This window comes from Barbus barbus, assembly GCF_936440315.1.
Source record: "Barbus barbus genome assembly, chromosome: 13".
NCBI lineage: Eukaryota > Metazoa > Chordata > Actinopteri > Cypriniformes > Cyprinidae > Barbus > Barbus barbus.
The window spans coordinates 8,792,664-8,812,001 of NC_136741.1; the positions used below are offsets into that span (position 1 = coordinate 8,792,664).

General features: G+C 35.3%; 2 protein-coding genes across 2 annotated transcripts in view; one reads left to right on the forward strand and one right to left on the reverse strand.

Annotated features, from left to right (window-relative positions):
* The window catches only part of LOC306879670 (opsin-3-like), a 22,280-nt gene continuing 2,942 nt past the window's right edge, over positions 1 to 19,338 (forward strand). The window contains exons 1-3 of the mRNA XM_079432820.1: positions 1 to 975; positions 15,266 to 15,591; positions 16,269 to 16,502. Coding sequence (XP_079288946.1) covers positions 606 to 975; positions 15,266 to 15,591; positions 16,269 to 16,502 — 930 coding nt within the window. The 5' untranslated portion in view covers positions 1 to 605. The remainder of the gene's footprint in view (positions 976 to 15,265; positions 15,592 to 16,268; positions 16,503 to 19,338) is intronic.
* Positions 16,303 to 19,338, reverse strand: part of st6gal2b (ST6 beta-galactosamide alpha-2,6-sialyltranferase 2b) — a 19,492-nt gene continuing 16,456 nt past the window's right edge. Inside the window, exon 6 of the mRNA XM_079432819.1 lies at positions 16,303 to 17,917. Coding sequence (XP_079288945.1) covers positions 17,670 to 17,917 — 248 coding nt within the window. The 3' untranslated portion in view covers positions 16,303 to 17,669. The remainder of the gene's footprint in view (positions 17,918 to 19,338) is intronic.

The following is a 19,338-nucleotide window of genomic DNA, read 5'->3' on the forward strand; positions in this document are numbered from 1 at the left end:
ACTCTCAAGCGCTCTGAAGAGGCGGCAAACTCGAGATGCGCGAGCCTCGCCGATGAACGCATCAGCAGCAGGAAAAGCTGAATTTGTCTGAGATAGGATGCCTCTTGGTTACGTGACTGTTTATGAGCATATCTCTTATTAACTCAGCATCATGTCAAGATAAGATGAACTTCCTTTGTTCGACTTCTGTCGGTGAGATTTTGACTGGATATAGTGTAGCTGTAATGTACAGTTTAACAAATGTAATGTACAGGAAGTTTCATTTCCCTGTTGATTTGCTTTAAGTTTAGCATTGACATTAGTGACAGGCTTGAATTTGCGTTGCGACAGCGGCATCCTTGGAAATGACCAGCAAATGAAGCTTACCTACAGATTTGTTTGTGATGGACAGGGAGGCTTTTTATTTGGGCTGCTGAGCCATGCAACTTTATTCTCGCGCTGTGAAGACACTTGTGAAAATTTGATCTCAACATTAGAAGCATGAAGTGAAACTCTACACGGAACTTCTCGTGAATGGCATGGTCCACGCTCAGGTGTGGGAAAGCTCCGGAAGAATTTCGGAGCGTGCAATAAAAATAACATCAGCCAAACTGTGTTAAGCAAAGATGTTTTCTGAAGAAGCTAATTTCAGTTACACTTCAAACGGCACGGATGAGGACTTGCTACCGGCGCTAGATGATGACTGGAGCGACACCCCGGCTGAGAAACTGTCACGGACGGGACATAATGTGGTCGCAGTTATTTTGGGGTCTATTCTGGTATTCGGGATCCTGAACAATTTCATCGTGCTCGTTCTGTTTTGTAAATTCAAGACCCTGCGGACTCCAGTGAACATGCTTCTGCTCAACATCAGTGTGAGTGACATGCTCGTCTGTCTGTTCGGAACCACACTCAGCTTCGCGGCCAGTGTCCGCGGCAGGTGGCTGGTGGGGAAACACGGGTGCATGTGGTACGGCTTCATCAACTCATGCTTTGGTGAGTAAGAATTTGAAAACAACAAAAACAAAAAGAAAAAAAAAAGAAAAAAAGAATGCAAGATGTGCGTAGGTACAGTCATTGTCAACCTATCTATCTATCCATCTATCCATCCATCCATCCATCTATTTTTAATGAGAAAAATGGTTACAGACAGTAGGCTACGTGATCCGCATGATTCTGTTTAAATTAAGAATCACTTTTTATGATTAGCTATTAGCTATCATTATTTTACTTAGCATTGAGATCACCATTCTCTCACGATTCTGAAAAATGTGTCAGTCAGTGCTCTAGAAAAGCTGCACATAATAAAAAGTTATTTGCCGCAAAATGCAATAAACAAAATGTCAAAAGTTAATTATATAAATAAAATATACTGACTCTTAGCTTTTGAATAGTGTAGTGTATAATGTTACAAAATATTTTTATTTTAGATAGCCTATTGGATCCATTGGAAAAAATATACTCAACTGTTTTAAATATTGATAATAATAATAATAAAATGGTTCTTGAACAGCAATGGTTTCAGGAAGATCATGTGATAATGAAGACTGGAGTAATGATGCAAAAAAATGTAGCTTTAAACACAGAAATAAATTACATTTCTAATATATTCAAACATAAATCAGTTGTTTAAATATAAAATTATATTTCACAATATTACTGCTTTTGCTGGATCAAATATATACAGACTTGGTGAGCAGAAGAGAATTCTTTAAAAAAATATATTAAAAATTTTAATGTTCGAAAACTTTTGACTAGTAGCGTTTCTATAACAGTTTGAGTGAATTGATTGAATTAATGATTCAATTACTCACTCATAGACAGCTATGAGTTTTTGAACTAACTGGATGAATGACTGATTCAGTGACACATTCATGGTGACAGTCACTTGATGCTACATTTTGAATCAAGACCACTCATGATATTAGCCTATTTCTTTTTTTTTTTTCTTTTTTGAGTGACACAAAATAGACCCAAATAGACTTATGGAAGATTATTATTATTATTATTGCATGACTATGTGCTATGTGCTTTAGAAGTGCTCATAAAATATGCATGCCAATAAGCAACTAGTTATTACTGAGCATTGGCCACTAAACTAAAGTGTTACCATAAAATGATTTACCTGAACATATTTACAAATGAGGAAATTGTCAAATGAGGTTTTGTCAGATTTAGCTGACGTCTGAGTACAAATTTGGTAAAATATGGTTGTGGTAACTCTCTTTCTCCCACACACTTACTGCAGCTGTATATGTAACCTCATTGGACTTTGAAAAAATATTAAAAGTCACTATTGAACCACCCTCTGTAAATCATTCTATAATTGCTGAAAAGTATTTTGAGGTTTCAGATGGATTAATTTGGCCATTTAAATCATGCAGTAACTAATACATGTTGAATTATCTTCAGGTAGATCATCCCTGGAGTGCAATACATATTCTATAAAGTATTTACTTGTAAGGTGAAAAATGTACTGCATGTTTAATTTAATCACAGTCCCTGGGAAGTTGGGGAAACAGCTGTTGAAGTGTAGTTGTGAAACACAAGACTGCATGGAATTAAATGTGCAGGCAACTTTGTGATATTTGTGTGTGTGTGTGTGTGTGTGTGTGTTGTGCCATAACCGGTTATACCACATGCCAGTGTCCCCCTTTTTCTTCCAAGTTGACCGCAAAAAGGTTTTTAAATGCAAAGATGCTGATGCTGTCCATGTCATGCTATTCAGAAGTGTACACAACTTGCATTATCAATATCAAGTACAACATTTGCCCCATGTTGCATTTTTAAGGCCTGCCCTATGTCATGAAGGTCATGAAAAACAGTTTTAGGGTCGCATTTCTTTATAGAGCAGCAAATATGACTTGGATATTAAGTATATAGTCAAACTGTGTAAAAAAAGTTGACTGTTTAATTCTTGCATTGCATCCTCATTGAGAATATTAATTAGAAAATCTAGCAGTTGTCCTACGCTCTTATATTGTGAAAGCATGCTCATTTGTATGTGTGTGAGACCAGGTTGGAGAGCCGCATACTGTGTATCCATGTTAATCTCAAATTGAGCTTATTTCTTGTCTTCACTCAAGCATGTTGGATCTAAATCCTTATGAGCAGAGTATCCTCTTAAGCGCAGATAAACATGATTAAACAGCTTTGAAGAAAAGAACATGCTGTCCTGTTAGAAGAGAGGCCTGAGGAGTGATTTGGGAACATTAGGGAATTGATTGCATAACTCACCTCTTCCCACGTAAAGCCGGGGCTGAGGAACTTCAGATCTGAGGCCAAGAAGAAGCTCGGGATTGGCCCTCGTGACAAAAGCACTTTCAGAGAATATGTGAATCCATCTTTTAATTAGAAATTATCATCAGATGATTGATGCTGAGAGAATAGTCTCCAGAATTATAAAAATGACAATTAAAGTCACTCCTATTCAATAGATGGTATTATGTATTATCCTGACACCCACCTGGTTTCAATTTCTGATCAATCTCTCCAATTAGTAACTGTAATGTGTTAAGAGTATCAATTCTGATTTGCAAAACACTGTAATTACTTCATCCTTCTCTCATTAAGAATGAGAAATGTGTCAAACTTTGTCCAGTCCACCATATTTCTCAGTACAGAAGGAAGTTATTTTCTGTGATTCACTCTTTCCGATTCATTACTATTGGTGAATAGCCAATGGAAAAAGAAATGGAAAAATGTTCTATGTTCTACAAACAGTGTATTTTTGATTGTGATAACAAACTAAAATAGTATAACAAATATCAATTTGCAGTATAACAGACTGTTTTGTACACTTAAAATAACTGGTAGCGTATTCAAAATATATCAATCCGTATTTATACATCAAACATTTCTCTGGCAAGGTCCCTGCTGACAGAAACTAATTCCAGCAATAATAACTAGTGCTGTCAAATGATTATCACGATTAATCGCATCCAAAATAAAAGTTTTTGTTTACATAGCCTTATAAATGTGTGTGTCTGTGCATATTTATTACATATATAAATAAATAGACACACATGCATTTATATATTTAAGAAAAATATGTTATGTTTATTTATACAAAAGTTCTTTTTGGTTCTCGAATCTGATTGGCGGATAGGTATGCGATATTGGAGTTCAACAGAGCTCCTCGTCCTCTTCACCGTTTGTATCACTCCGCTTGCCGAAGTTTCTCACAGCGAGTGTCATGGCGGACGACCAAATCCACTATAATTAAAAAAAATAATACAGTCACGGAATGCAGTTTTAAGAGTTTTTTAGGCGAGAATGTGCTTGCTTGGACTTTAATAAGGTAAGGTCTATTTAAAAATTTGCTTCGACGTTTTCGGAGATCCATGGGTTCCGCGGCCGTTCAGAGCTCATTACACCCACAGAGAGTGTCTGGCTCTGATGTCTCTATAGTGGTTAAACACAAGATATAATTTGCCTTGGGTAAATCTAACGGCCAGTCTTTGGTCTCGTTAAATTATTATTTGTTCCAGAGCAAATAGTTATGACAAAATTATCATGTTTATTCAGTGCTGTGTATCGCGCTGTCTTTGTACGGTTGGCTGAATTGCCTAGCAACTTTTATGATGGCTGTTGTTGTTTATTACAGTAAATAAGATTATTCTATAAATAATAATAGTATTTAATAATAGCATTTAGTACCGAGGCATGGTGCGTGTTCGTGATGGTGATTTTAATTACATTATTCCGCCATTAGATGGCGACAAGAGACTATTATGAGTCAGCGCAGCAATAAAGACTTTTACTTTGAAAAATAAACGCTTTTGTGAACAAGTTATTTTTACTTTCAACAATGAAGCGGCTAACAAATGAGCAGTGCTGTCATCACAAATCAGGCTTAACTGATGAAAGGATATTGACGATATGACAAAGATAATGCTTTCCTCAGTGGACATTTGTTTTACTGTCTGTAGATCCTGTAACAGATGCAGGTAATCACAGTTGCTCAGTCCATCTCTCTCTCATAATACTTCACTCTATATAATACAAGCTTTTACTACAGTAATACAATAAGTTTTCATTGAAGCAACCCAACGTTCCTTAGTTACTATTTCTAAAGTGACTAAAGTTTCTAAAGTTGGAATTAGTAACGGAGACTTAGGCTCAGCTGTTAAACTGTCAACTTTAGATTTAAATCTGTGGCAGAAGGAAGTAGTCTTGCACAAAAGAGGGCTTTTAAAGACACTTCGTTGTTGTTTCTAATTTATTTACACACTCGTGCCGTCGAACTGTTGTATAACTGTACAACTGCGGCCTCGTGCCTACGGCCAAATCACAGCCGTGCGATATACAGCCATATCACACGTCTACGAGTGGGATATTGCTCATATATGTAAGATATGGATTTACACTACAAATGCTTTGCTTCAGTGTAATAAAGCAGATTTATGAAACAACAGGCCATGGAGAAAAATATATCCTAAAATACCCAAATATATTTTATTCCATTATTTCTAATGTTCCTCAAAAGACTAATAACATGCTCATCCTGTTGCACAGTATTGAGTATTGGAGCCTGACAGATCAAATATAAATGCCATTCAATTTTGTGAGATTTATTAAATTTATTTTACATTAACGAATCATTAGAACATGCATTTCATGTGCTGCTTTAGTCACATAGGTTGCATTCTGCTTAACAGGGTTCCTATACTGCTCCCTACACACTTAGCAGAGAGGATACATGCAAGAGTTATCTTCACTTGACAGAATTCAGAAACATAGCACAAGATAGCTTTTCAAACAAAACATTTCAAACTATATATACAGTATATATTTAAGGTACATCTACTATGCACTAATAATTTGTCCATTTGTACACAGTTTGACTTAAGAGTCCAAATACTTTTGGGGCCCATTGTAATTGTATATAAAACATCATGTATATTTATATAAAATACATACAGCGGTTGGAGAAAATAATATGAACATCCATTATGAGGGGACTTGTGTTGTCACACAACAGTAGGAGACCAAAGGGGGAGAATGAGGTTAATGAGAGGATATTTATTGAAACGGGAAAAGGAAGCCGCAGAGCAGCGATGGCAGGTAAGCATGGAACAGTTCGACGGACTTATCTGGCTGAATCCAGTTTCAGTGATTCCATACACACGGAATCACTGAAACCGACTGAAAGCGATGTAGTACACATGCCAGACCAATATGTGGCACTGTAGTTCTGCCACAGAGATCGGTTTCACTCTTCGAAAACGCCGGATTCGTGTGGACGAAACGCCTATACGGTAAAAAATGTATGCGTATACAGTGAAACGCGTCTTCGTGTGGACGGGGCCTGAGTGTTGGGACCTGACGAGGCTGATGGTTCTCTGACAGGTGTAGGCTACAGTGAAAAAATAAATAATTTGAAAAACAAATGTTTTGATTTTTTAAATCTTTTCGCTGTCTATATTCTCTGCATTAAAATCAGTTTAGTATAAGTTGTGTGTTTAGTATAAGCCATGAGTGAAATGGGTGACTTGTCAGACTTCCAAAAAGGGTAAATCAAAAAGGAAGCCCATTTAGCAGGAGTATATTTAACCTTGACAGCCCAATTTTTTTTATGTTTTAAGACCAACAGTCTTTACAATTATGACCATGAACACAAAGCTTGGCAAGACTTCATCAGCAAAGAAAAATAATGGGTGAATGATAGGGACCCTCAAACTCTTAAAGTAGAAGGACTTGTGTTCATAAAACGCAGAACTACTGCTTCAAACTGACCTTGAAGACTTGAAGACACAAAAACCAGTTCTAAAATCCAGTTATATATCATAATATAATATATTCAATATATTCATTTTTAAAATATTTAGTTTTTCCTATTACAGAGATGGGTAAAGCGGTCCATCGTTCAATTGACTTTACTGCATTGTCAAAAACAGAATCATAATTTGTTATAACAATATATGTCTTCCACTTTTGGAGTTATTTTGATACTCAAATATGTGAAGACATTGGATGTTTTAAACATGTTAACATTACTTTGAGGATTTTTTCTTTCTTTCTCATTCAGCATCATGATAGATGACTTTGAGTTATTTATCCGATATCCTGAAATTTTCCCAAATACCTCGATAAGATGCAGTAGAGCAGGAATAGATGTATCTAGCTTCTTTAAAAATAATATAACATCATCTGCAAAAAGCACTATTTTATGTTCAAAACCGGAAATTGTTATACCTTCAATATCTCTATGTCTTCTGACTGCAATTGCGAACGGTTCAATGGCTAAAAGAAAAAGCAGAGGAGAAAGAGGAGAGCCTTGTCTACATCCTCTAGGAAAATTAAATGGCTTTGACACTATATTATTAGGTAGGACCGGGGCTAGACACACAGAACAGTACATGACAGGACTGGGACAGGACAACCCACAGGAACAGGAAGCCCTCCTGGGCTAGCTCAGAAGCTGAGGCTTCTCCTGGGCATGACAAGGAGTCAGAGGCCCTCACAGGGTCCCTCAGCAACCGCCTCCACTTCCACGACAAGGGGGCAGGTGGCTGGAAATGGCCTCCGCAGCCACTACAAGAAGAGTCGCCTGCCCATAGATAAAATAAAATTAGAATAGAGAGTGCTAGAGTTAGAGGGTCAAGTAAAGATGTAACAGATGAGTTTTTAGCTGTTTCTTGAAGATGGGTAAGGATTCGGCTGCTCGGATTGAGTTGGGCAGGTCATTCCACCAGATGGGAACAGTTAATGAAAAAGTCAGTGAAAGTGTTTTTGTGTGTCTTTGGGATGGCACAATAATGCGTTGTTCACTTGAAGAATGCAAGCTTCTAGAGGGCACATAAGTCTGAAGTAATGAATTTAGGTAAACAAATGCACCCATGATGACCATAAGAGTATAGATCAGCGAACAGGCAAGTGACCAGTTAATTATGTACACCTCTGAACCTGTGTGTTAATGCCAGTATCTAATCAGCGAATCATATAGCTTCATCTTAAGGTATTAAAGCATTCAGGCTTAGGTTGTATCTCAGTTGAACTACTTGTACTATGCAATAAGCTATGAAGTTTTTTTTTGTGATGGTGAACTACATACTTTTGAGCACTCCTTTTTTAAACAGTCATTCATCCCATCACAGTTAACATCATGACCTCCACATTCCCCATTCATTATTCCCCATTTCATTCATGCTAGACTACAATGCTTTGTGCCATGGTGAGGCACGAAGCAACAGCACGTCACTGAAAATCAAACAGTTGGGGAGCTCTTATGCACAGAGCTCTGCTGGTGTTTTTGCATAATGATGTATGAAATAATACACGTCAAATCTGCAGTTTTACTTTCTGGATCATTATAATGTGTAAAGTTCACAAAACATTGCAGATTAAATATAAAGGATAGCAGACAATAAAAAAAAAAAAAATATTTCTAGTGATTCATATAACTTAAAAGTATAGATTTAGGGAATATAGTAAATATAAAGGTAACTAAGATTGAGGAACTCAGACCAATACTCATTCTCAAGCTATTGAACAAAAAAATATCATATTTCAGTAATATAATACTTTGCGAAATAAATGAGCACAGCAACTGGTATTTATTTTCTTAATTCATAATATTTCTGTTAGCGATTTCCCGATTTTTTTAATCCATGGTACTGACACTTTCCATGTGGAGGCTGTTAAGGACACAGAAGAGCACCCAAGCAGAACACTGTTCAGTGGAGTTGATGAATATAAAAGCATCCAGTTATGATGACACTGTTTATTAATCACTTAGAGACTCAATCAAATAGCAGTATTTTTTGTCCCCTGTGAAGGGAGCAGCCAGTTGTTTGCTTTTTAATGAACTCATCCGTGTCTTCATTATGTAAATTTACAATGGATATACAGTCTTCTGTAGTGCGAGCGGCTGAATAAAATTTTATGTTCAAGCACAATGTTTTTGTTGTTTTTTTCCCCTCTTTGGACTATGATTTGGGACACACTAATTCTAAACTAACATACTCGCATACAGCAGTAAAAAAATCTAATGTCTGTAAGTGTAAGAAGCATTGGTAATTGCTTACAATAAGTTTCATAAAAAGTTTTCTTTAATTATTTTTTTTTTTTGGCAGCGAGTATTTCTAGCAAGTGTTAAATGCCAGAGTATTTTTCAGGCCAAGCTCACATTCTCTTGTGAATGCTCTCACCATAACCAACAAAATGTAGACACTATGTAAATATGAGATTCATTATGTTGTATAGACTGTTTCAGTCATTATAATGCAAGTTTTGGTGAAAGAGCAGACCTTGTGCTGGACTATAGTTATTGCCAACTACAGGGATTATAAAGGAAGCGTTCTTAGATAATAGAGATGTGTATAAGATAATCAATTAATATCAATTGTTTTTATGCTAATAAAAGTACAATGCTAATGCTAAATAAAATGCTAATAACCCAGTGGTGCATCAGTGTAACCTGCAGAAAGAGATACTATATCTCTGCACTCATAGCCAATCAATCAAAGGGTTAATCCATCACATGCCACTGGTTTTCAAGAATGGGATAAAAAAAAAAACACACACTCAAAAGCTGTGGTAACAGCATCTCTGTGGCAAAAATGCCTTCTTACAGTTTTTCTCGATTGCTTAAACACATTTCTTGAAATTATGCCTCTTCTTTGCGAAAGTCTAAACATAAATCCACAACTAACTCAATTCCCCAAACTTCCTATATTCAGGTCAAAATGAAGCTCTCCACTCAAACTCAATCTTGCTGCAAACCCAAACTTTGCTCTCAGACATGACACACAAACCCTCAAAAACACAACAGAGCATAAAAATATATAAATCAAATATAAGAGATTGTTTGTCTTCTTGCCCTTTCTCTTCCATGTTGTCGTCCTCGTCCTCCTTCTCCTCCTCTTCCTCTCCGTACTCCCTCTCCCTCTCCACCTCCTACTTTTCCTCTTCCTTAATTTCTCTCTCTACTCCCTACTCCTTCTCCTCCTCCTCTGTGGTGTCTTTGACCTCTTCCTTCGTCTTTCTCTGGATCCATTGTTTCAAACCTGAATACAGTTTTTCTCAGTCGCTTTGGTGTATTTCTCGAATCATCCTTACTGTAATATTTGCAAAGAAGTATGTGCATTTCTCAAAGCTATTCGTACAAACAGCAACACACAATGGATTTCCTGTAAAAGCCTGTAACTTACTCAAAATCTTTAGCACTGCACTCGGTTAGTCTTACCTGCTGTAAACAATGGCAACAGTTTGGATGACAGTTACTGTACTGAATTGCTGGAGGCTGCACTTATGTATGCCATATATCCATTTCAAAAGTACAAATTTACACATTACTGTATGTGTGATATTGATTGAAAAAGAATAGATATGATTCACAGTTACACTTTTACAGTTTTTCTCAGTCGTTTTGGTCAGATCAGAAATTAATTTTTCAAAACTTCTTGTTCAACCTCCACATCATCTAGTCACTTGTGCACATCATAAAAGCAGTTTCTCATTCTTTTGAACAAATTGTGATTGCTTTGGTACATTCATGCAACTGATTATGTACATTTGTCTGCGGTTTCCTACATTTTCAGTTGATAATATCATGTTGCTCAATATGTCTATATGCTTTCCAACTGAAGGTTGATGAGATGTACCTTTGAGCTATTTCAGAGAACTGGTTTGTCATTGGTTGATCTATATTCTCTTCATTAGTGAAAGTCAAGATTCACTTCAACAATTCATGGCAAATTTATAAAAGTCTAATAGAAATGTGTAGAAAATATGCTTGACAGTTTATGACAACTAGGTCAACCATTTTCCATTTACCATAATGACTTATATAATGAACGTATGACTTAAGGTTTTGAGAGTAAGACTATTGCACAGGGAACAATAAAATACATTTTGAGCAACATGGCAATAGCAACTGTTGATGTAGGAAACCCCAGACAAATGTACATAATCAGTTGCATGAATGTACCAAAGCAATCGCAACTTGTTCAAAAGAATGTGAAACTTATGATGAAACTTTATGACGTGCGCAAGTGACTAGATGATGTAGAGGTTGAACAAGTAGCTTTGAGAATTTCCTTTTTGATCTGAGAAATGCACCAAAGCCACTGAGAAAAACTGTAAGTTGACTTTGGCCCTTTTATCTATCCATCGAAGGTTCAGATTGGTGTGTGATAAATTTCGACTCCTAGTGTTTCCACTTGGGTAATTGTGTGCTAATTGAGCTCAAACTGCAGACTTGAGTGAACAATATTGAATGCTATGCTTTCTAAATGACCACATGGTGTAAGCACTGAGAAATGTAGGGATTTGTGTGTAGAGTTTTGCAGTAGCAGTTCACCAAATCTGACTTATGTGTCAAAGCAGGGGAATAGTGTTTATAGTTTAAGGAAATGGGTGTGCTTTTTAAAAAATGGTGTTATGGTTTTGAAATTTTAGTTCAAAAGCCTGGTTATAGTGTTTTAGCAATCGAGAAAAACTGTAACGAGAGATAAGAAGAGAATTCTGACAGGTTCAAGCTGACAGGAAAGTAACAATAACTCAAATAGCCACACACTGATGTGCAGAAGAGCATTTTTAAATGCAACATGTCAAAACTTTAAGTGGATGGCCTACAGCAGAAGCCCTCCAGTGCTTTGTATGTCTCATGTTAGATGTTTCTCCAAGTTAAATTAATCTGAAAAACTGTTAATGAAAAAATAAATCTGGTTGAGGGGGTCTACACCAAACACATGCTTGGAGCAATGAGAAAATTATTTCATCTTCATCTCAGTTATGTAAAACCAGAGTCACGGATCGCTGTAAAATTATTTTATAAGATTTCAGATCGACGTTGCTCTCCAAGGCAAAACCAAAACTAATTGGATAGTAAATCAAGATGTTAGCGCATTGTAGCTAGATATATTTTATATTTCCCATTGTTTCAGAAATATGCATGTGGTTTTTAGCAGTTATCTAAATCAGACTAACATCAAGATTTTTTAGTCTGAAAATAAAAAAGCCCCCTAGGTGCTGCTAGCTGTAATGAGCATGACCTAATCAAGAAGACATTTTAGTTGACTAAATCTTGTTCCTTGTGAAGGAAATATTATTTAAAATTTAATGAACAGGTAGACAGGATAAGCCTTTATTTACTATTAAGTACCTTTTTTTAAGGGGACATATTGGTGGTCAGATGAGGTCCTCTGTACAATGTTATCCAATCCCACTTATTTTGCAGTGCTTCAACAGCTTCTTTATAACCCCCACAACTGATATGCAAATGCTGAAGTAGCTGTTCCATACACACACCAAAGTGTATCTGTTGAATCTGATGCTATCCCCTTGTAGCTGGCTTTGTGTATGCTGTAAGTATGTTGAAAATCCCAAAGGGCTAAAGAAAGGCCAATAATAGTAGTAAGAATATAAACATTAAGAAAATAAACACGTTAATTATAAATTTTCTCATGTATTTCTCTGGGAGGCTTTCCCCTGGAGTTTACGAACATTTGTAACATAATCGTTATATACAACTTAAAGTTCCTTCCTAATCTGATTGGCTGAGCAGTACTCCAAAAGTGTTGGTTCAGTAGGACTAGGACTTTTCACTGTTTGTATCATTCTGCTTTTCAAAGTTTAGATGTTCCACATACAGTAAGTTGTCACTGAATCATTCACTAACCTCCTCAAGAAACACTTAATTAATTCATGAATTAAAAACAACTGTGTTGTCTGGAGACACACAATGGTTGATTCTGCTTTGACGTGGTTTGAAACTATTTTTATTGACAGAGTAAAAATAGATACCTTGTTTATTGAACTGTAATAAAAAACAACACAAAAAAATTACGTAGAAATTCATTACCTGGAATACTACTTCCCTACAGTAAGTGTCAAGAATACTGTAAGTATTTAAAAGGTATGTTGTAAGTAAATTAACAATGTGTATTACTTTACCATGTTACCTGCACCAAAATAGGCCTATTCATTTTTCAGCAAAATCGCAAAATGTGTCGTTTGGGAGTCTTTTGACAGATTTTGGGGCTTTTGTGAAAACTACATACCGTACTTCTGTGTCCCTGCTCACCCATATTCTAATTGAGTCCAGTGCATTATGAGTGTTCAAGTTTTCTTACCTTTTTCACCACTGCAAAACTTTTTAAAAATGTTCTACTGCATAGACAGACATTTTTTTTATTAAAAGTCTCCACTGAACGTAAACAGCATATCCTGTTCTGTGTCAGCTGCGCAATGCCAATACGTTTTCTACGTTGTGTACTTTTTTTGCGCAAAAAGTATTGTAGCTTCGGAAAATTATGGTTGAACCCCTGATTTCACATAGATTATTTTACCAATCTCCTTGCTATTTTTCTGGACCTTGATCATTTAAGGATCATTGCTGTCTATGGGAGGGTCAGAGAGCTCTCAGATTCCATAAAAAATATCTTAATTTGTGTTCCGCAGATGAATGTGAACAACATGAGGGTGATTAATTAATGACAGAATTTTCATTTTTGGGTTAACTATCCCTTTAAGGGGAGAAACCAAAGGAACAGTATATGTGCCTTTCATATTTTGGTGAATATCTGTTGAATTAATGTCCATAATGAATTTTCATATCTGAACTTTGGAGACAAATCTGTTTTGGAGTGATATGAATGAACTTATTTGCATACAAATGTTTGAAATGGATGTTTCATCAACCAGTCTTAAAATTCCCACATTTGCCCTTTGAACAACATCAGAGAATGAGTCTTGCTTAACCCTTGTGTGACCTTATGGACATTTTTGTCCATTTCAGTTTAGTTTTTTGTTATAAGTGTGCCTGTGTTAATGCCAACTGCATAAATTTAGTAAATTCTTTATATTCATAAAATAACATATAAAATATTGTTCATAAATCATTTTCATAAACTTAAACCTGTATAACTTTTTACTTCGACAATAATCTGCCATGGGTCTTCTTTAAAATGAGACCACACTTAAGTCTCTGCTCCCAAGCTTCTAATTTTTATAACCGTTTTTTTTACATGGACATTTTTGTCCACTATGGACATAAGTGTAACTTTTTTTATTGATGCACAAGGGTTAAAGGCATTTTCATTAATATTTAATAGCAAAAAAAGTGGTTGTGGTAGGTCTCCCACTTCATACTGTGTTTCTTGAAATAGCTGTACCTGGGAGTCATTTATAATTTTTGTTTTGAAAATCATAACATTGCTTTGACATGAAATGCTTCCCTTGGGAACCAATGTGAATAGTAAGGCAGATTGTATTTTTATTCCCTATAATTATTCTCTCAAATTGGCAATTTATGTTTTTGTCAGGCAATGAATGTATGGAAATAAATTTAGACTAACAGACATTTAAACTAAATCACCTGTATTGTCAGATTGGTGCTGGTTTACTAACATTTATTATCCTTTCAAAGGTCAAGAGTTAATTGATGTGGATTGAGTTTTCACTTTAGGGTCCAGGAATGAATGAATGTAGCATTTATTATATCAAAATCACAGTTTCATTGGACTTTCTAGTTTTAGCAATAAAGACAAGCATTAAGGAAAAAAGGGCATAAATGTTTATAAAAAATATTACTAATAAACGTTCATCTTTCCTTTCTTGCACTGTAAAACTTTGAAATCTAGTCAATTGTTGTATCTTTTTAGGATGTTTCTCCTCATCACTGTAATTTGTAGGGGATTACTATTATTTTATTTTAACTTTTGAATATTTTCTCTAAAACTTAAAAACATTTTTTGGGAACACTGAATTAAAATGAATAGCTGCCTTTATATTTTAGTCCCCCATTAGGGTGTCATTGTATTTGGGGGTCTTTGGCATTGAAATGTTAGAAAATATCTGAATGAATAAATGTTATTATAATAATAATTGTTATTGCTTGCATATAATCATATATCACAGTATTTTGTACTATCACAGTACTTTTTCAACACAATGAAAAAGATGTGCTAAATAATATTTCCTTTGCTCGAATAACCTCCCATTTAGTGTAGCTGGCTTTGTATATGCAAAATCTGTTGACAATGTTAAAAAGACCAAAGAGCTAAATTTAAGACCAATAGTAACAGTACAAAAGCAAACATTAAAAAATCAAACATGGTATTATACATTTTCTCATGTATTTCTCTGGGTAGCTTTACCCTGAAGTTTATAAACACATAACTTACTCATGGAGCTTCAGGAAATCTCCCTGGTTCATTTGCATTTTTTTCTGTTCATTTACATAACAATTGTGACAATGTTGTTGATTATAAAAAGTGACTCTGTAGTTTAACAGCAAGCATGAACATACACTAATTTCTCTTTTCATTTTTTTAAACAGGGATTGTGTCGTTGATCTCTCTGGCAATCCTTTCGTATGATCGTTACAACACTTTAACCGTTTACAACAAGAGGGCCCCAGACTACAGCAAACCCTTGTTGGCTGTCGGGGGCTCCTGGCTCTACTCACTGTTCTGGACAGTTCCCCCCTTGCTGGGCTGGAGTAGCTATGGACTGGAAGGGGCAGGAACCAGCTGTTCAGTTACATGGACGGCCAACACCCCGCAGTCACATTCCTATATCATCTGTCTGTTCATTTTCTGTTTGGGAATCCCTGTGCTGGTCATGGTGTACTGTTACAGCCGGCTCCTCTGTGCTGTCAAACAGGTATATTCAGTCACAACATCTCAATGCAAAGTAAATGTTACACTTATGTGTGTACAATTTCAACACAACAGGGAAAGGAGTTTAAACACGTCAGACTTCACAACTCAAAACCAGTGCAGTTTCCAATCCTCTCTGGAACTAAACAATGACTCTCTGACTCGAGCTCAAACTAGGTCAATATCTCAGATAAAGTTTAAACCGCCACAAATGATGTTTAAGCTGGTGATATCTGGAATCCACACTCTCTACTATGCGGAAAAATGAAATAAGTCAGCGCTATTATGCACTTGTTCGAAATAGGCCACAAAAAAGGATGATGTGGCCTCATGAAAAATAGCAGTTTCTGAAAATGTACATACTCAAATTCTGTTTTTAGATTCTACATACATAATATATAATAAAGAAGACACCATATGAAATTTGTTAAAAGCAGTGAAATAATATTTGGAATGCAGTTTATCTGCTTCAGTGCACTTCACACATATGCAAATTTGCTGTGATTTCAGGACATAATTATAAATATCAATAAATTATAATCCTGAACCTGATGAGTCAGTGGTTCCTCTAAACCAGATGGTATGTTCTTTCATGACGGATTTGTGTATACTGAAGACCAGTTCTGAATCATCTGCTAGTGCAAACAAAAAATACAAATTATTGTACATGTTTTTCCTCAGGTAGGGCGTATCAGGAAGACAGCAGCACGGCGGAGAGAGTACCACATTTTATTTATGGTCATCACTACAGTGGTGTGCTACCTTTTGTGCTGGATGCCTTATGGGGTTGTTGCAATGATGGCCACGTTTGGACATCCCGGGATCATCACCCCCATTGCGAGCGTGGTGCCGTCCCTTCTTGCAAAAAGCAGCACAGTCATCAACCCTGTGATTTACATCCTTATGAACAAACAGGTTAGACTTTTCAAACTTTTTAATGAGCACTAAATCATGGGATTTGAGTTCTTATCATATACAGTACACTGAGCAACCATGGGTGCATAAAAGTTAACATTTCTCCCACAAATACGTTTGATTTCATTGCCTTAACCCAACATCCACTATGATGAAACAAATTACCAGCCTATAGAAGGTAGAAGTACAAAACTGATTGTAAGAAAAGATAAATAATAAACTCCATTTAAAATGTAAGTTATTTAAACAATAACAGCAGTTAAGTATTGGTACAGCTTGAGACACAATTTTGTGTGAAAATATAATGCAAGTTTTTTAAATACATTTACTAAATTTTTACTAAAACACAAAAAATATAAAAAGGTTAATAGAAATATGCCCAAAGGTCAGTGTTAAACTTTTCTAAGTTATAAGAGATACTGTTTCCTATCAGAGGTTTGTCAGTAGTAGTTCACATTCATATTGTGACATAAACAATTTATAAAACACCTTTAAAAATTACACTGATCATTTCTCTACAGTTACAATCGAATGATCTTGGCTCTATGGTATTACCACAAAATTACCACAACGGCACAGATAGACAGAAAATAGAAATCTCTTTCCATCTCAACTTATTTCATACTGTAGCTTACCACATTTAAAAAAAAAATTAATATACAAAATGTGAGCAGCTTTAAATGACAGTAATTAAAAAATTCCAACATTTTGGAAATGTAAAACTTGTTATTCAATCCTCTCTTCCTACCTTTTTTTCTATTATACTTAGAACACAAACTAGAATTTGATTACTCTCAGGAAATGGTGTAAGTGGATCTTTACATTTACAACCCGTTGTTTGTTAATTTCAAGTAGCTCTTCCGAGTTTACTTTGAAACTCTCCTTTTGTCCAGCATCACATATGTTTTGTATGTACAGCATCTGTAATCTCTGAATTTAGGTCATTTTAAGGTCATTAGGACATTTCTGACTCCGTTGTGAGTGTTAGCTGTAACGTCTTTCAGCATAAGGACCATCTTAAAATGATCAGATTTTGAAATGTGTTTTTTTTTTTACAAGAACTATGGGTAAAACTCCTATTAGACGATAAGAGTCTGTGAAGGGTTCACACAGTCTTGAAGACCCGTACATGTTTTTTTTACGCTACTGTACGTTTGAGTCTGTAAATCACAGCAGACAGTTGATCTTACTGAATCCTGGCAGTGTGACCTTTCCCTTTTTCTTGACATCCTCCACAGAAGCTGTGCTCATTCGCTTGATAAGCAGTTTCTCGTAAAGCAGAGGGTGGTATGCCCCAAATGTGCAGGCCGCGTCGTAATACTTCTCATGGTAATGGCACAGATTACTTTGTCTCAGAGAAGGAATGTACTCGTACACATGGACCTCCTCACAAAAGTTCATCATCATGACTATACCTGTCAAATACACACATAGATATAGTTGATATATTAATTGATAATGACTGTACTGAGCAGCCCACATGAGACCAACCTCCATTACAAGTGTCATTACAAAGTCATTATTGAAAAATGTATAAAACTTTTTTGTGTCTGCCATAGATTTTATAAGAGGTTATGAAGAAGTAGCCCAATTTGTGAATGAATCATTCTTTTGAGTTGTATCTTTTCAATGAATTTTCAATTCCCAGTCTGAATGATTCATTCATGAATTCATCAAGGGAGGAAACACTTGATTAAAAAAACTTGAATTGCTACCATCTCTTCAGAAGATTATCAGCGAATAACAACTTACATTTCAGTTTGTTCCTCACACAATTTATTGTACTGTACACTACCATTCAAAAGTTTGGAATAATTATGATATTGTTTTTGAAAAAAAGACTTACCAAGCTGTATTTATTTGATCAAAAATAAAGTAAAAACCATAAGAATAGGAAATATTAATGCAATTTTTTAAAAAACGTTTTCTATTTGAATATAGTTTAAAATGTAATTTACTCCTGTACGGGCAAAACTGAATTTTCAGCAGCCACTACTCCAGTCTTCAGTCTCACATGATCCTTATAAATCATTCTAATATGTGTTGCTTAGGAAACATTTCATGGTTGAAACATGAATGTTTAATATTTTTGTGGAAACCACCATACACTACCATTTAAAGGTTTTGGGTAAGAGGATAATACTTTTATTCAGCATGGACACATTAAATTGATCAAAAGTAACAGTAAATACATTTATAACGTTACAAAAGATCTCTATTTCAAATAAATGCTGTTCTTTTGAACTTTTCTATTTCAAAGAATCCAGGGAAAATGTATTACATTTATTAATATTAAGAAGCAAAACTATTTTCAAAATTGATAATAAAAAGAACCATTGTTAAACCTAGGGCAACAATGACAACTAATAATAACTGAGCACCAAATCTGTAAATTAGACTGCTAATGTGACACTGAAGACTTAACTAATGACTGCTGAAAATTCAGCTTTGCCTTCACAGGAATAAATTGCATTTTAAAATTAATTTAAACAGAAAATGTTATTTTAAATTGTAATAATACTTCACAATATTTTCATTTTAACTGTATTTTTAATCAAATAAATGCAGCCTTGGTAGGCATAATAGAAATAAAAATATGAATAATGGCAAACTTTTATCTGGTAGTGTATACATACATAACATACACGTTTGAAAAGCCATTCATTGTAATTCAGTGGGAAAAAAAATAAAAATAAAAAATGAACCAGTACATTCACAGAAGAAAGCAAGTCATACAGATCTGTAATGGCATGATGGTGAGTAAATGAAACAAACTCCTCAAAGATCTTGTCTGAATCTGATAAGACATTAGTACACAGCACACATTCTGTCAGCT